General features: G+C 39.5%; 2 protein-coding genes across 3 annotated transcripts in view; both read right to left on the reverse strand.

Moving 5' to 3' along the window:
- The window catches only part of LOC146515775 (excitatory amino acid transporter 2-like), a 28748-nt gene extending 23198 nt beyond the window's left edge, over positions 1-5550 (reverse strand). Inside the window, exon 1 of the mRNA XM_085164800.1 lies at positions 5330-5550. The gene's annotated coding sequence lies outside the window, so the exon portion shown is untranslated. The remainder of the gene's footprint in view (positions 1-5329) is intronic.
- A 4535-nt stretch (positions 5551-10085) lies between these two features.
- pamr1b (peptidase domain containing associated with muscle regeneration 1b) overlaps positions 10086-19267 on the reverse strand; it is a 29631-nt gene continuing 20449 nt past the window's right edge. The window contains exons 7-14 of one of the 2 annotated variants that reach the window (XM_085164797.1): positions 16873-17043; positions 16506-16697; positions 15466-16314; positions 15197-15373; positions 14378-14444; positions 13996-14225; positions 12451-12809; positions 10086-12378 (exon numbers count right to left, since the gene is read on the reverse strand). In XM_085164797.1, the coding sequence (XP_085020923.1) occupies positions 11803-12378; positions 12451-12809; positions 13996-14225; positions 14378-14444; positions 15197-15373; positions 15466-16314; positions 16506-16697; positions 16873-17043 (2621 nt within the window). In that variant the 3' untranslated portion in view covers positions 10086-11802. The remainder of the gene's footprint in view (positions 12379-12450; positions 12810-13995; positions 14226-14377; positions 14445-15196; positions 15374-15465; positions 16315-16505; positions 16698-16872; positions 17044-19267) is intronic. The other variant, XM_085164796.1, reaches the window with a different exon arrangement.

Below are 19267 nucleotides of genomic sequence, written 5' to 3' on the forward strand. Positions count from 1 at the left end.
TCCTAAACCTAAAGACACGTTAAACAAAAACGTTTGTTATTAATGTATTTTAACAGTTCAAAGGCTCTTTGGCATATTTTTAGTTACACAGAACTATTTTTGAAAGTCTCAATCGACAGATTAATGGAATAGCTCTATTATTGTTATTGAAAGTTGAGCGTTTTTGCGATTGGATGCTACTTTCTGCAAAATGCAAAGGCATCTGACATCAAGTTAACAAAGCTGTTGTATAAACCAAAAGGAGCTCCATCTGATAATCAGTGTGAATCTGTCACGATAAATCACTGTTCAGATGAAGTCTTTTATTTGTTTTGAGCTCTAAATCTGCTTCAATTATGTTTCTTTTGTCGCCACACAATGGGATGATTGTTCATAGTGGCATGGTCTTTGGTGCCAGGAAGGAAAAAAAAGAAAGAAAATGAGACCCCCCTCTATCCTGCCTCTTCTTCCCTTTACCAATCACTATTGGAGTAATTTTGTGACTCCCCCTGCTGACCTGAATTGCAGCGTAGCAGGTGCCAATGGGATGTGGGTGGTTTGAAGTTTTGCAAGGAGGAGGACAGTGGCATGAAGCGAGTGGGAGGGAGGAGGCCTTTGCTGTACCAGTAAATGCTGACTCAAACCTCATGCCCCCCCCCCCCCCCACCTCGCTAGTATGGTGACCTCCAGTATTAATTATCAGCAGTTATCTAATATGATGCAGAATATAGGTCAAAACAGGAATCGAAAACTGCAGATTTGCATATAATAGGCAGAGCAGATCAACTCAGTATGTGAGGGACACTTATCTGTATTTATGTAACTTTGTGATGGCACTGGCAGGCTTTCAGTACGCATCCTGGATAATCTAACAATAACTTCTGACCCATGTCTACCAGATGGGACCAAACCCAGAATTCAGAGAGTTTAGTAATGGGCGACAGGGCCAAGAACATTGCACAGCAAAGCACTAAATTACACTAGAAGGCTAAAAAGACATCTAATTACATGATATAAATTTTTTTATTTCACAATAGTGTAGCAATGAGGCAATGTACCAGCCTGCAAAGCACAAAAAAAGTACATACAGTAGCACCATTTTACTTTGTTGCTGTTTATGAGCCTATAGAGCACCTTTCCAGCACATATACAGAGGCCTTACGCTGTGATGGCAGAAATTCCAACAATACTGTACAATTAATTTTACTATATTTAAATAAATGTAAACTTTTTTCACTGTATTGTTTTTGTATGATGGAGTTAATGTGTCTTTCTTTACCTCTGCTGTCAGAACCCTCATTAAGGAGAATTCTAGTCCAGCGGTACAAAATATTATTCTGAGACAAAATTTACATTGCATGAGATAAACTGTAAACTTAAATGGCACCACGTGGGTGGTTTTGCTTCTTCCCCTGCACATCATCAGAGATTAATTGGGCAGTTTATATTGGTGTCTTATTGCAAAAATGAAGAAGTGCCTCATTCATGGCCGGCAGAGATCTATCATTTTGCCGCCCAGCAGCAGTCCCGCTAGTGAATGCCTATGATTCTGTTCCTGTGCAGTCATACAGAAGTGAAGGGAGCTGGGCTCTTTGTTTGGTCATCCCATGGGAAAGGCTTAACTGTCCAGCTCTCTGAGAACCAAAACATTGGTTCTATAGGCAGAACTACAAGAGGGAAAGGAAAAAAAAAAAACAGATGATGAATCACCTTCTTCCCCATATTGGGAAGACTCACAGCTGTGATGGAGTCACAAGAAAAAGACAAATCATGATTCAAAGCCCAGAGAGAAAAGTTGGCAAACAAATACAGTAAAATCAAGTAAAAAAATTAAATTGGGTGATACTACTGTAATTTTGAAGGACTGGAATAAAAGCAATAGCTAGAGAAAGAAAAGGGGGAGTACTGAATGAGTGTAAAAAGAGAGATAGAGAGATAGAGAGATAGAGATAGACAAGTACGGGTGGTAAAGAGTGAAAAGAGGAGCTGGATGGCACTTTGGCAGCTTCTGAATGTTCCCAGGAGGATTACTCAAGCACTAGATGCCACAGACTGCCAGCGAGACCACAGAGAAGCTGGGTGAATGGAGACACACAACCACACATGGACACAGGTACACATCTCTGTGGATGTCCTCCTGCTGTGGACTGGTCTCTAGTTCACCTGTTTCCTCTCTTTCTTTTTTCTTCATCTACAATCAGTTTTCCTTCATTCTTCCACATTTCATCCCATTCTCAATCACACTTGTTCTCAGTGTCTTCAATCAAGCCTTTCCAAACAGATAAGAGAACAGGTCTGACTTGGCCAGCCCCAGACAGGTAACATGGGCCCCATCTTCTAAGTGCTTCTGGAGCTCTTTGAATTCTGCGTACATGGGCAGGATTTGCTTTTCAGAGAAAAATGTATCTCGGTCTCAAGGAGAGGAAACAACCCCACCTTCTCCCTTGCTCACCCACTCCATCATTTATCAATTTAAAAGCAAAGAGTTCTATGTATTGCTCTCTGTCCTCCCCAGCATTTTATCTTTCTATTACTCCCACATGTTAACTCTCTCACACTCTACCTCACACTTCTCACAGAGTAAAACCTCAGTTTGTCTGGCAAAAACTAAAGTGCTTTGGATTTCAGTGGGTGTTGTTTCACCTGTTTGTTTGTTTTTGTTTGTTTTTATTTATTCCACCACTTAGCTTGAATTTTCTTTGAATCAGTTCATGTCTAAATACTGCTGACTGCTTAGTTGGTCCACTGTTCCCAGTCAACTGAGTACATTAAAAAAATCTATCTACTGGATTCCTTCTCTAATAATTCTGAAGCACAACAGATCTTTATCAAGTTTCAAAACTATTGAGACTGATTTGTGGAATTTAATTTGCACTAAAGAGGATAGTCACTGAAGAAGATATCAGTCAATCGACACATGGATTTTTTTGACAAGGCGCCATGATTTGCCTTCAGCCGGTTTCTCCACAACAATGTGAGCGTGTATGTGCATGTGAGTGTTAACCTAAACATCTGTCCTGCCCTGAGGGCAGTGAATGTTGTCTTCACTAATTAAAGTAGCATCTTGACAGATGTTAAGGATAAGAGCTTTGGCAAAATATACTTTTGAGTTGTTTCACTTCTAGAGCAAGATTGGCCATGCTGCAGGATCGTTTGATGTGCATGTGCGTGTCTGTACTGCGTGTTTTTTGTGTGTGCGTGCACATGCATGACAACTGGCAACTCCTTTGTTACATGTTTTGAGCTTCCAAACTTCCAAGCGTTAAAACATATTTTAAACATATTTATAAAATACATTTTTGATAGTCATTGCAAAATTGTCTTTAAAGTTGCAATATTTGTCTTTTCAACAGTGTTACTTTGACCATTTCTCTAAGCTGAAAAGCACAGAAAGAGAGAAAATTCCTTTTCCTGTCTTGTAACAAAAAAATCATAAACACCCTATAAATAATTAGTTTTTGATCCTAATTAATTCCTGACAAATGCAGCAAAGGAAGATTCAAAATTGAACTGACAGATACGGTGCCTACAAAAACGTGTTATTAATTTCTTCTTTATAAGTGGATGCTAAATTTATGCATCATACAAACATTGATGTCGATGCAAATTTTCATTTATGTGAAATGCTATGGCTGCACTTCACAGTGTGAAACCGCATGACATGATAAAGACATATGCTTGCAAATATAAATGATCCCCCCTCCCTCCCCCAGCTGCATGTGTGGATTTGCCTTGAATGTGTGTCAGGTTCAGTCATGTAAGGCAGAAAGATGCCACGGTGCAATAGTTTGCCAATATGGATCAGCTGCATGAACAGTTGCTTTACAGATTCTCGTAGCAATTACAATGAAGGTCAAGGCCTCAGCGATCATGTCTCCTCATGGTACAGCCAGTTCCTCTCACAAGGCCCACCGATGGAAGAAAACATGCCCATTAAACCCAAACATATAGACTTATCTGCACTGAGGCGAAGCGCCAAACCCTGTCTAGGTTTGATTAACATCCTTTTGACAGAAGCATCCATAAACAACCCTGTAACCGTTTTCAAGACCATCCAAGACTAATGCAGAAGGCGATCAACTGAGAGTGCCAAGAGAATTGGTTTCCATGGTGACATTGATGGTGCGATTGGAAAACTGTGTGTTTGTGTGTGCTCACACCCCAACGCCCATGTGCATTCCTTTTAATATCAAAAGGAAGAGTGCTGCAAGAATTGGTTTCAGATGGGGTGGCGTTTGTAGCCAAAGGTAAGAAGGTGGAAAGGGGTGGGAGGCGACAGCTCGCTATAAGATATTCTTTTTTGTTTTTTGTTTTTTTAAGGGAGGAGTTCATATATTACTCAACTGCATGGTCGTCTTGTAAATGCAAGAGGCTGCCGACACCTGACACCTCTAGGAGGCTACGAATAGATTTTCCACAATAAAATACTTTATAAGAAGCTGCAACACAGTCTACAACTTGTTGGCTTTATCTTCAGAATCACTACACAGGCCACACAAGAAAAAACAGGGTTTGTTCAATAGTACGCAGTTACACCTGGTGTCAAACCAAAATTTATAATGGAACTGTAAAAAATATGTCACAGCACCTATTTACAATAAAATCTACTTTTTCTTTGTGATCTGCGCTTAACCCATCTGAATTTCTCTAAACAATAATAAGATGGGAATCGTTCCGCGTTTGGATGAAGAAAAACAAGGACAGCCACCTTCGCAGAGTGCTGCTTTTGGCTCAGCTGCCAGTTAATTAGAATAATTATTATTAGAATAATCACGGGCCATCCTCAGAATTGTGTCCAGAAATGTTAGGTATCAAAGTGTTGACCATCGCAAAGCCGGGTTTATTTTTAACCGTCCACTGTAATGTTTCTTTACGTCGTTTATCTACATCAATCGACTATCATTTAACATTTGCCATTTTCGCGATCCGAAGAGAAATATGAGCATATTTAGCCCTTTTCACTGCTGCAATTTAATCTGCAGCTCAAGCTTATTGTTGACGGTCGGCCTTGTGGGACTTTTCATTGTAGGTTGTCACTTTACCTTTGGAGTAGCTGCGATATGAATGTAAAAACAAACAAACAAACAAATAAAAATGTTAATAAAAAGGGGGAGAGATGGAAATCTGTCAACCAATTAGCTTTTTGAAATGGTTTACCTACTAGCATGTATATCAGGTGCACCTGTAATCGTTTCTCAAAGCAATTACTTATGTTTACCTGTAAGTTGTGGTGATGAACAACCAACTGGACGTGTCGCCAAAGAAAAGCCACTCACTCGTTAATAATCAACCTGTTTGTGTTTACGTATGCTATTTGCATGTTTAAAATAAATGCCAATCATTGTCTTACCTTTGCAGCAAATCGCGGCGAAAAAAAAGTTTTCGGTGCTGTCCCCGTACAGGACCTTATTTCATCAGCTTCAGAGAGGGTCTGCCACCGCGAGCTTCAGAGCGCACCGCGTTCCAAGACAGGAGCGCTTCACAGACCAAACAGGGATTTTCTGTTAGTAAAATCCGAGGAGCTCCGCAGCTCAACGATCCCACTGAATGAGCTCTGCCTCACCTCACTCTTCGGCGCTTTACTCCCCCACCCACCTCCACCCGTTTCCCCCCTCTTTGTTCCTTCTGCATGGGAATGCCAACTCTCGTTGGCTGAAGATGCAGCCTATACCGTACCCCTTTTTCTCTCCGTGTCTCCCTGTGACCCTCTCTACCCCACTCAGTCTCTAGTTTTCTTTCACGCGTATGCATAGGAGCACGCGCGCGATTTACCGGCAAGGACACGCAAAACCTTCCTCATAGGGCTAGATTTCCTTAAAGTGAAGCCCACTAATACCAACCTAACCTCAAAAAGTGTCCTAATTAAGTCATTCTTTGATAGCCATAAGGTGTTCTGCGGATTTGTCTGATCTACACCAATGGCATTATTGGTGATGTGAGGTTTTATTACCTATTTTTACACAGGCTTGAGGTTATATTAGACCTGCACTACATTTTCTATGTTGTCGGTCTAACTCGCAGCATATTTATTAGATAAATGAAAGAAAAGTGAAATATATATCCAGTCTAAGTCTAAAGTAAGAAGGTGTTATTAGTTAGTATTTAGCTTCATGTAAGATTCAAAGAATGACGCAGAGAATCTTCAGCCCAAAGCTAAAATTAAATTTAATATGGTAGTAGTATAAGGAAAAAAAGTATACAATCTTTACAATGGAGTACACGATGGACTCTGATTTTCTTTCTCTTGAAAATGACTGCAATGATCAATTGTTGGCAAAGAAGTAGTCCATTAATTTTGAGTGGGATAATACATTTAAGATGACCCTGAAGTCCAAATCAAAAATACTGTGTGTCATCTGGTTTCATGGATAGGTAAATCTGGGTATCATCTGCATAGAAGTGAAGATGTATATTTTGCCTTCATACTGCCTGTATTATATCCTGTTCATAGCCTGTATAGCTTGTACTCACTACAGCCTGTAAATACTTATAGTTATAGCATATTCATAACATACTTCATACAGTGTACATTATAACATACCATAATAGACCCATTTCTGTAATATACTTACATATCTATATTATTGCTAATATATATTGTAATATATCTATATCATGGCTAAAGCACTTCTGGATGGATGCAAACTGCATTTTGTTGCCCTGTACCTGTGACATGTGCAATGACAATAAAGTTGAATTCTATTCTATTCTAATGTAAATAGAACTGGTTCTAGCACAGAACCCTGTGGAACTCCTTAATGAGCCTTAGCATATGAGAAAGACTCACCATTTGCATGAACAAATTTGAGTCTCAGATATAATTCAAACCACTGCAATGTAATACCTTTAATATCTATGGTATGCTCTAATGGTAGTAAGAAAAAATCATGATCAACAGTACTGAATGCTGTGCTGAGGTTTAGCAGGACAAACACAAAGATAAGAGGCCCTACGAATACCATTTGTGACCTTCACTAACATTGTTTCTATACTGAGATGACCTGATTGATCTGCTTTAAAGCCCACAAAGGTGTCAAGTTTCCAATTATTCATGAACCATTCCAGTTTGGGCACAGTGTTGTAAAAGTGATATCTCCCACACTGATTTTCAATACTAAAATAAACCTCTTAAAATGAAAGTTACAACATAGCTAAAGAAGTTAAATAACTCATCTCAGATTTAACCCAGACAGCATAAACAATTCTACCTTTCTAAATGTTTTGATTATGCAAGGTGGCGTGAGACCTTTTTCTGAAAGGAATAAAGAGTTAAAATGTCAGAAATGCTAAAATAAAATTCTCCTATTGATTCCATTGAAAGACAAGACATTAAAGAAATATAAAGTAAGTAGGTCAATATTTTACTTTCACAAGGCATCGTGACACATCCTTAATTTAATATTTTTGCCTCAGTGTAGCTGATAAAGACGTATAGTTACAGTGTTCCAGACCATTAACGGTTCTGTGGGACTGTCAAACAGCAACCTTTCTCACTCTGGAATTTGAAAACAGATTTTTCTGAAACTCTGTCTTTCTCTTTATTTATCAAGATTTCTTGCTTTCATGTACAATTTTTAGGGGTTTTTTTTGGTTAGATTTTTTTTTCTTTGCTTAGCTTCAACAGGACTCTATGAGAGAAGGCTTTTCACCCCTCCATAGGTGTGGCTTGCCTGAACGAGTACAAGTAGCATATTTCAAACATGATGGCAAAAACTGGCTTTGTAACAAGTTTGTTTTCAAAGCCAATGAACTTTTAAAATTCACTGGCTACAAAATACCATTGAGATGAGTTTGCGATCAATGGACTGATCTTTAAAGAGTGGGATTTGACTCATGAGAGTGCTGTTTGCATGCTGTTTCCTGTCAGTTCAAAGCCCTTGAAATCCATAAACCCCCTTTAAGCTGATCTGTTAGGAAATACTCTAGTTTGAGTGGGGACATAGTGATGAAGCAGTGCTTAAGGTTACTGTTTCTCTGACAGCATGTGATAGATCACACTGAATTATCATTGAAGTTACTGTACATTTAGATAAATATGGTCTTTGCATTTAAAGCTTATTAACCTCTTAAGCCCCAATGCCCCCTGATACGGGGGCAAAAGGCAGGAGATCAGTTAGGCTTGAGGCTTAAGAAGTTAAGCAACAAATAAGTGCATGTGGCGTAATGCAAGCAAAATCCCAAACGCAGAGTGCTGACTAAGCATTGTCAGGTATGAGGGGTTGGTGGAGCACTTTTTCAACTGATTTGATATTACACTTCTGCACACATGACTCAATACAATGATTGCATGTTTTCAGCTGAGGGACCCTTTCGGTATGTATCCAGCAGCCCACTAGCTCGGAAACAGAAAGGCATTTGTGTGAGCAGCACTAATTAGTCTCTACAAATTCTATTTGCAGCTTTGCCACCATTGATGTGGAAAAGTAAAGACTAATTGAATGGAAATAACAGAAATACATTTTTGATTTTTAACACAGGTAGTCTTAATTTTAATGTTTCACTTTTCACATCTTCAAATTGAAAAGTGTAGGGCAAACTGAAGATCAAACAGAGGGATCTGCTGGAAAATTCAACATAAACCAGAAAACCATTAAACGTCACACCAAGACTGTATCAGTATTATCTCTTCTATTGTGAAGATATAAAAAAGAGAGAGCAGACAAGAAAAGAAAATGTGTCTGGGGTGTCTGATGAGCAGCACTGCTGACAGGAACAGAATGAGCAGTATGGATAGGGTGATAGCTTTGAGAAAAATAATAAGAAGCTTGTCTCTTTGGGAGAGCCATTGATGATACTGACAATCGAGGGGCTTACTGCAAGAAACTCACCAATCTTTCACAAATGCATCATGTAGATTATGTGCAATATGGTATTCTTCCTTTTGAAATTAGCCCCACTTCTACTAGCTGTGGGCTCTTGGTTTCTAGGATTTATTTGAGTTATACCTATGTAATGTAGGAAGGCATGACAGTGCATTGAGTAAAGGATTCCTGGCTTAAACTCACTGGCCAGCTAATGCCCTTCTGTGTGGCATTGCCAGTTATCTCCAGGTATTCAAGGTTTCTCATATAGTCAAAGATATGCATGTCAGGTTAACTTGTCCATAGGTGTGATTGTGAGTGCAATATACCTTATAGAAAACAAGCAAACTCAAAGGCGTACTCAGCATTAGGAATGGCCCAAAAATTGATTATTGAGTCATATTTGGTATGGTTATCTTTTTTCTTGACACAGCCTAAACTCTCTCAAGCAGGCTTTCTTGTACTTCCTTAAAGTATATGAATAGTTTCCAGGTTTTTTGAAGAGACAGCCTTTTAGCTGACTTTTTTTCCGTTCTCTGTCAAGATGAAAACATGCTGCTTCAATAATGTACTATTGAAAAGGTTCCTAACTCAAGGAATGAACCAATGTTGCTTCAGCCAAATCTATGAAAAATGCTAATGATGACACAATTAGTCCAACATAAAATATTATTTTTGCATGAGTGATGTGATTCCTATCTCAGGATGGAGTACTGTTGTGTCCTTAAAATCTTAAAGGAAAGTGGACGAGAGCTTGGAATTAAAATGTTTTCCTTTGAATGTCTCTTGTCCTCTCAGCCTTCCCACCCTGTCCTTTTAACTTGTCTCAGTCTGGGTCTTACATTAAGAATTTCTTAAGCTGCTTGGTTTTCACATACAGATATTTCTGCACAAATCTGTTACCCAAGATTACTCGACTGTGACTTCAGTGTGACCTCAAGGAATGACATATTAGCTAGTTTATTTCTTTATTGTCCCACAAGGGAACTCATTTCCCCTTGTGGGACAATAAAGAAATTGAATTGAATTGAATTATGGAACAGTTTAAGTAATTTATTTGTATTTATTTGTATCATACTTTAAACACGATGATTTGTTAACTACCCTGTACACAGTATTGTATTGACTATTTAGGCTGAAGCTGAAATAAGATTTGATAGAGATAGCATGGTAGGTTGTGAAGTGCAACATTGAGTCAATAAGACAAGTAAGCGCAATTCAGCTTTCCATCTTTATGTATCTATTATTGTTACAGATACAATAATCAAAAACACAGAAGTTCAATGTTTGCACTGATTGACATGTAACTGTTGTAGTGTGTGGACACTGCAGTTTAGACTGAGTGAATCATAAATACAGGTGGAAATTACGGTTTAATTAATAATAGTGTAACATTAGCAAGATTTGTTTTAAACATTGACAAACCATTTTCAAATTTACCTTTAGTACCAGCAAATAGGCTTTATGACTGAGAGCTAGGGAGGTCTATGAGAAAAACGTGAGGAGCAAAGCTTGAACTGTAAATGCAGAAGACATTTCTGGACATTACAGAAGAAGTCCCATTTTGTTATGACAACAATGCTAGCAGTGGAGTATGTGGGCATCCTTTTCAGCTCAAAGGCTTCCTCTCATGCTGAGAAGCAAGCACAGAAAGCTCATCAGCCTAACTGGGAAACTGGATCAACACCTAAACATTTTCTTTAAGTCTGGTGTTAAGTATTTTACCCCTCTGGCTCTCCGGTGTAAACTATTTTCTCATGGTAGCATTTTCTCATCATTATCCCAGTACTTTGTTCAGAGCTACACCTCTGTTCCCAGGCCAGTCAGCTTATGGTTTAACGTTGCCTGTGTCTCTATTGATGATGCCCTGTGAGCTTACAAGGGCCTGTGAACAGACGGTCTCCCAGCACAAGTGGATAGGACTGTCCTCTGGGAAACATGGGACTATTGCTAAGCTGTTGTTCAGCTTTGGTAAATGGTTGAAGAGAAGACAGAAAGTCTTTGATAGAAGATGTTCCTGTGAAGAGAAAAAGGGAATTCCACCAGTTCGGCATTCCAGTTGTGACCTTGCATTATTAATATCTCCTGTTGAACTGTAAAAGGCCAAATCGTTTTTGAACAGTAATAAGTAGATGTTATACTAAACACAAACGTGTTTGCTAAAACATTATATTGGGTGGAATGACACAAAGCAATTGCGGCCAGCTGGAAATGAAAGCTCAGGTCATTTTTGTCTATGTGGTAAGACTGCAGTGTTTCACCAGCTTCACCGTGTGCATAAATGGAATAAAACTACAGTAATGCATCGCTTACTGTCCCGTTTTCTAACTCATTATAAGCTGCAGGTCTTTAGTCTATGCAAACTCACTTGGAAGTTGTATAATGGAGAAAAGTCACAATGGAGGTAATTGATTTGGGAAATGATCTGTGAATAACTTGCTATGTTTATGGTTGTGAAAACGGTGCTGCTCTGACCCGGATTCATTCCATTGTGTGCTTCATGAAGCAAATATAAGGTCCTTTTTCAATGTACCCGAATCTGTCTACGGAATATATTTGTCATAAAGACTTTTACACCGTGTGAAAGGATAAAAATGACCAGTCTCACAAGCTTCACCACACCAACCTTTCCTTTAATAAAAATGTCATGATTTTTCTCTTTCAATAAAATATGTACATCTCTGGAGTCACTTGAATTGATATAATAATTCAGTACATTACAACATATATACATAACAGAGGTTACAGTCCAAACCATTAACCGTCAAATACTCAGATGAATGATTTTCTTATCAGTTTCAAGTGTTTAATCTCAGGTTGAAAGACCTGAACACTAAAGTCTTCAGATAAAGGGCCGCTGCATCAGCACATCTAATGTGCTAGCACCCCCTTCAGTTTGAGCACTGTGATGTCCAGTGTTGGTTCTGCGTTTAGTAGGAAAATGCCCTTGTGCATAAAAATAGATTAGACCGAATGAATTCACTACAATAGAGATTAAGCAGAGGAGAGGACTGTAAGATGTTTATTTCATATTGCTCTCAATCCAGTCTTTAAAGCTGGCTACATGTGTGTAGACTGTGTAGAGGTCAGGATCGCACTCCCCTTGGTCATAGCCAAAGCTCACCAGTCCCAGGAGTCTCCACAGCCCTTTGCTCTCCCCTTGCGCCTGTGCATAACCAGGCTTTCGGTTATCATTGACTTGATTCTCAGAGAGGGCAGGGAGGACGAGAATTCCCCCAGTGTCAGAGGGGCATATGTTAGATGGTCCATAGTCGGGCTTTTGGCTGGCACACAGCATATTGTCTGTTACACTGACTGGCACACCGTTACGAGCGTATTGCTGCTCACATGGGACTACATCAGCAAGGTGAACGAGCCCAACCCTAGCCTTCTCATCGGGGCCTAAACTTGACTCGGGCATTGGAGACCAGCCCGTCACAAGTCCTTGAGTTGATGTCAAATCTTCTTCCTGGTTTTCTGACAGGCACAGAGGCAGGACTTTTTCTCCAATCCTTGCCTTGTCCAGTAATTTGATCACAGCAATGTCAGAGTCAAGAATATTGGGATCATAGTTTGGATGAATAACAATGGAGGCCACCTGAAAGGGGGAAAGACATGCTTAGTCTTATCAAAAGGGATTGTGTGAATAACAAGACTTCCAAGAGCTTACCCGCAGGTGTTGAAGACCTTTGGTTTCCCTGTCATCATCACGATAGTGCTTCCCCACAACCACCTTTATTGTGGCAGTGTCCAGGGGAAAAACCTTGCCCAGATCTGTCACACAGTGAGCAGCTACGACCAGAACCCTTTGGTTAACCAGAGCTGCACTGCAGACCAGCTGCCAGTGAAAAGCCTGATTGTGTTTGCCACTTCCTGCTCCGCCATCCTTCTTCAGGGACCCTGCCTGGCTGTCTGCCTTGGTCACCTTGGTCTCTGTACCCTTGGTGGAGCGGCGGTAGATGGCAGCCAGCCAAGGCCAGTGAGCCTCTTCTGGCCTCTCTGTGTCAAAGGTTGGATGCTTCCCACACACTGCCAAAGAGGATGAGAGGTGAGACCATTATCAACGGGACAGCAGGAAAAACAAGACAGGAGAAATTGAAATTGCACTGAGGTTAAGTCAACATTTTGAGCTGTGGGACTGCTTTTATTTAAAGTAGTAGCATTGATGGAGCAGAATATAAAACACTTAAAGGCTACAGAGCCATGTGAAATGTGACTCCCTGAAAGAAGAAGTGAGAAAACGTCATCTTTAAGTACACAATTTGCACATAACATAGAATGGTACCTTGCCTGTATACACTTAAACACTAAACACTAATACCAATTCACCAGAATTACAAAATCAGACCAAAGAAGCAGATTATTCAAGGATTTTATTCATTGATCTGGTGTTGTTTCTTAGCTCAGTACCATATAAAAATAAATATTCCTCCAGTATTTATTGATGTGCTTTATTTAACAGTGCTCACAACATTGCTTTTTCCACATTAGTAATAAGCAAAGTTGTTTTAAAAAAGGGGCAGTCCATTTTGTGATTGTTACCATACAAATCTCATATCCCATAGAGAGGGAATTCAATTTAAGAGTGCAGTAAAGAAAATAAAGAGTAATAATCTTGAATAGTAACATAATAAGTTGTTTATATAGGTGTATATTCACTATATTCAGTATTTAATTAACAGCTAGAAATATTAACTACTTTAATAATGCATGATACATATATATATTTAATATAAACAGCTCATCTTCACTGTTTAATATGATGAAGTAATCATGTGTAGATAGCAGCATTACATCAGCTGTGTTTTAACTTTGCTGTTATACTATTCTCCACTCTAACTGTTTATGCAAACAAGAGGCATTAGTGCTACATCTGACATCTTTTATTGAAAATTCTGTCATTGCACCGATGTCACAGCTGTGCTGTACATACCAGCTTATGAATTTGAGCTTAGGTTCTTAGCAAGCTTTCACTGAGGGGTAAAAAGGCTGTGCAAAAATGCTTTAATCAATGTCAGCGATTGGAGACAAGAATGCTTTTAGAAGGTGCTTTTGTATATGATCATCAAATATTACTTCATTATATAAATTGCCATCAAAACGCTATGACTAAGTTACCACATCATCATTTTTAATGTCTGCACAGGATTGTTATGTGGGTGTAAATCACTGTATTAACAATGTCTGACAACTAGTGGTCCTCTGCTGCCCTCACCTGGTGAACAGGAGACATGGCGCCCGCTCCATTTCCCTGTCTTCAAGCAAGTCCGACGTGGACTGCCAAAGTGGTGGTAGTACTGAGATGCACACTCATATTCTATATGCGTGTAAAGATGGTGGAAACCCTGGGGCAACTGCGAAAGCACCAGGGGGGCTTTAGTGGGACTGTGCAACTGTGGCTGCTGGCCCATGACTGAGGAGTAGAGCTTGTGCACGGGTGTCTTTCTGAGGGGGAAAATATGCCAAAGGTATGTAGTAAATGCATTATATGAGTCCTTGATATTAATTCTTCAGCTAAATGGCATACATACCGACACAATACTATATATTTCTGGTTGTCAGTTATTCTATATAAGATGATGTTTTAATAATCATACCTGGATGGTACCTGAGGGGGCAGAACTTTTTGTTTCACCAGCTCTGAGACTTTGGGCTCACGACATGCTGCAAATAAACAAATATGTTTAAAAAACCCATTCATATGAAATATGCACAAAAAATTCGGAAAAGTGACCAACCGGCTGCTGATTGCAGTATTTTTTCTGCTAAAGAGGCATGTGGAATCTATCTGTATATGTAACACTTGGCAAAAATAAAATAGGAGCTTTTCGCACAATGTTAAACCATCTTCTTAGAAATTCATTTCTAAATGCTTTTCACCTAAAAGCTTTTAAATTGTATTAATAGAGGCATGTTTTGCATGCTGTTTCACATGGCCTACTTTGGCTGTGCCTGTTTCTTTAATTTATTCATTAAAGCTGTGCCAGTGGACAGTTTCTCCACTTACTTCTTGGCAAAGAGCTACAGGGCACCCAGGCCAAAATCTATTAAGAACTAATTAATATTTACAGCTCTAGCCCTGATGGATCATTTTACTGCCAGAACCCTTTCATTAATAACATTTAGCTTTAGCGTTTATTCAGCATTTTCAGATTATTGACATACAAGCCTGTATATCTACAACTTTAATAGACTGATATAACATCCACAACCATCTATTAACTGTTCATTTTGTTCTCAAACACTACAGCGTCCTCTAATGCTTCAATATGTCTGAAACCTACACACCAGTCCCGTAAAAAAAGAAAGAAAAATGCTGTTTGTATATGCTTAAAGAAATAAAAACATTTCACAAATCTCCAAACAACAAAATTATGATCATTAATTTAATAAAAAGACAAAGCAGGCACTGGTACCTCTGACACAGAGGGGCTGTTTGCCACTCCATGTGCCATCTGGCTGGCATGTGCGTCGGTCATCACCACTGAGCGCATAAGATTGATTGCACTTGAACTCTACTGTTTCAGGCTCCAAACCTGGCACCACCTGGTGGTAGCCATGGTAAAGGCGAGGTAGAGTTGGGCAGCTTTTTTCTGGACAACAGAGAGCGGGTGAGAGCGAAGGCCAAATAAAAGCAGATAATTATTCACTCAATTATTCATACTGTCGTCATTGATTCTCTTACCGGTGAAGCTTTGGTTGTCTTCTCGCTCCCTTTCTTTCTCTTCTTCTTTCTTCTCTCTTTCCACCTCCTCCTTTGTTTTCTCAGTTGAATCCTTCTCCTTTTCATCCTTCGCAGTTGTTGATTTTTCCTTCGGTTTCCCACTTTCTGCTCTGTACAGGGTGATGTTGACACGAGTTGGAATTATTTTCCTCCCTGGCGGTAGAGACCCTATGGTATTATTTTCTTTACTTGTGCTCTCGGTATCATGTGAAACAGTGTTGTTCTTTGTCACTTCCAGTTCAGGCATTTCCACTGTGTTTTCACCCTCAGATATGACCGTCTTGAGCTTGGTGTCATTGGGGCCCACTTTGTCAGGATCTCTTTTCCCATTCACCTGTTTTTCTTTTCTTTCACTTTCTTCCTGTCCTTTGTCTTTTGTCACCGGGATCTCTGTAACATCCGTCTTTCCCTTGTCAAAGTTTGTGTCTTCTTTTTTTTCAGGTCGTTTTGGCTCTTTCTCTTCAACCATGTAATCTAGGCTGTTATCTGGGCTTTCGCTAGTCACTTTATCTTCCCCACCTCCAGATGGCGTCTCTGGGCCAGTATTTCTCTCATCTACCTCTCCTTCATTCCTGCCCTCAACCACAGTTTTCCCAGGAGTGGTCCCATTATATTTATCATCCCCGTCGACTGCTGTTGTGTTCTCCTGCTCAGTGTTTACATCTTTTCCGGCAACACTTTCGTTTTCGCTAGTCGTGTTCTCTTCTTCTTTCTCTTTAGTTTTACTTTTATCTTCGTTACTGTAAATATTTGTCTCTTTGCCCTTTTCTTTTACTTTGTCCTTTTCTGCTTCATTAAGAGTGTTATTCACTGTGAAGAAAAACATAAAAGAGATTATTAAGAGCTCATAGTCATAGCTATTCGTTGTACATTGGCCTGTACGATGAATAGCTCTAAGGCATTGAGTCATTTTCTCTCATCTATTAACAGCTTACTATTAAAAAAACCTCAAAATGACTCATCCATCTCCAGTCTACAGTTATTAAGACATATTTTCCAACCTTTAATGCAAACAGGAGAAGTCCCACTCCAGGTGTTATTGGGGAGGCAGGTTCTCTGAGAGCCCCCACTGAGTTCATATGGCTGGTGGCACAAGTACTGTAATGCGATGAGAACATCATTGGGCCCATAAACCAAGAAGTGGTCCCCATTGGCTGGCTTGGGTGGCAGAGCACAGACTCTTTCCACTTGAACTGAAGGGAGGAAGGGGAAAAAAAATATTTATTTTCCATGAGCTAAACCATTTCTGAGGCAATATGTATGGCATCAAGATGCAAGCTAAAGACACGCATACTGTATGACTTTCCCAGATATGAAATTGTAATTATTTTGAAGAGGGAAAAAAGCCTATTTGTATTATTATCCTACCACAGTCCGGAGCAGGCGCACTCCATGTTCCGTCACTCAGGCAGATGGCGTGACGAAACCCCTTCAGCTCAAACCCAGGGTCACAACGAAAAGTGATGCGTGCACCAGAGTGATGAAACAGACCCTCTGTAGATCCGTGGGTGGGCACCGGAGGCCTGCGGCAGCCCACCACTGACGAGAAACACAGACATGTGGGGTTTATTTATATACACACAAAGTTTCCCTTTTTTCCCAACTAAATGTCCAGTCATCAAAATTACAACGCATAGGAGGCATCTCTAACATACCTCAACAATCAGTTGAGACCACACAAACAGTTTCAGCAAGTTCTTCCTTTTCCTTTCTATTTACAGGTCAGACAGGTAGTCCATAAAGCAAAGACTCAATTTTTCTAATTCAAAAGGTTCCTGAGATTTAAAAGCACTGCCTGCTACCTCGGAGACTCATTAATAAATAATTTCACTCATCATCGCAAAGTGTGAACAGTTAACAGCATGACTTTAACACATGGCTTGTAAATAAGGAAGAAATAGATGCAATAAAACCCTTTTAGTCAAAATTTTCAATTTTCCACTGCTGTAAAAGAGATTTTTACGAAGTCGGATAGTAGAGACTGGTAATGTGTTTATGGAATACTGTGTGCAACTGTCCCATAGAAGAACCTCTTGCAAAAATAAAAACAGTCCGGGGAAAACTCTTCTGCATGTGCACTGTAATCCTTAATCATTAACCCTTTAAGACCTACCATAGAACCAAGTCCGCCAGAGCTGATATTATATTTTTACATGTTGTGGAGCCATTTTTGGGAGCATTTCAAGTTGCTATACATCAATACAACCATTACAGCCTAAATTTGAATAATATGCATGCATTAAGTGCATAGTAATTACATAAATCGCAAAAAAATGCAATAAACTACAAAAAAATTGAAAATCGTTTTTGTTTTTTAACATATATTTCTAGTTAGAGAAATTTAAGAGGCTTATCCCTCAAAACTGTAAATACAAAAAAAGTTGCACAAAATAGTTTCCCACCACAGGAAATTTATTTTGAGTGTCTTCATAGTTTTATTTTTGAAATACACCAATTTTTATACACTGCAGGAAAAACGAAAATAAATATTATAGTGCAAATTTGCAAAAAAGCAGCATATGCATCAAAATAAACTATTTCCAGCAGTGCAATATGAGTCCTAAGCATCCCAGAAATGACACAGAAAGTCATAAAGTCAAACATAACTTTTAAAAACACCAGTATAGGCTCATGAGGCCCTGATGGTAAAAAACTACATTTCCGCAAAATGACGTCACTTCCGGTTTCGGGCAGGTCATGGCGGACATGCAAAAGTTCGCGCTGATGGACGTAGGAAGTGTTACAAACAGCTGATCGGATCAGCAAAGCGTGTTTCTGGAATATTATGTTTTTATTGCTGCAAGCGCTTTTTATGCAGTTTTTGCAAAGCTATATGTGGAAGGAAACTGTGACCGAGGACAAGCTGATGGCATAAGATGTAAGTACAACTCCTCTGGTTTCATATGCAAAAAAAATTATTGCGCTAGCTCACGTGGTTGCAGAGCTACTGGGATTTAAAAATAGTTACGCAAAACGGAGCGTGCCCGCTCCGACTGGTTTTAAAGGGTTAAGCACAGCTGCACATATGCACACAAATGTTGTGATAAAGGGCTGCGAATGGGTTCGCAAAACATGTGTTAAGACAACAGTTATCATATCTCTATGAGGCTGTCTCGGAAGATTTGTTATGTTGTTGACTTTAAGTGGGATCAGATCCATGAAAGGCACTGTCTGTGGTTTTTAAGCTCCAAACCAAAGAACCCTCCCTATAATCTTTATAACTGAACGGCATTTCCAACCTTCAGTCTTTTAGGGGATAAGGAATGCGCTTGGCAAACCAAAAGTAGAGAAATAAACTGTAGCTGACCTCTTTTGAATATGTCTAAAAAACCACGAAGTGCCCAGAGGTGCCGTGTGCCTTGTTGCTCTTTTCCCATGAAACGATTTGTCTTTTATATGCGAATGTTTTCAAAGACAAATCAAAATAAATGTGGCGTCATTAGAGTGGAATGCTAACATATTGCACATCACAACACGTACCGTAAGTAAATCATCGTTTCTTTCACAAGTTCTCTGGAAACTGAGTTACTTACTGCATACTGAAACTGATAATTGTCAAAGATAAATTCGACTGACGCCGAGAGGGAAAAGAAAAAGAAGAGAAAGCATTTCCTGTTTTTTATGATAAAGTGTCACACTGTCTCGTACCAAATGAGTTTTTAGCTTTCGACAGATGACAGGGTGATTACAGAAGGCATAAAATATGGCTAAGGTCAGGCTCGTATTTGAAATTCTCCGTCTGACTCTCAGGCAGAAATGCAGA

Source organism: Neolamprologus multifasciatus, chromosome 7, assembly GCF_963576455.1.
Source record: "Neolamprologus multifasciatus chromosome 7, fNeoMul1.2, whole genome shotgun sequence".
In the NCBI taxonomy this organism is placed as follows: domain Eukaryota; kingdom Metazoa; phylum Chordata; class Actinopteri; order Cichliformes; family Cichlidae; genus Neolamprologus; species Neolamprologus multifasciatus.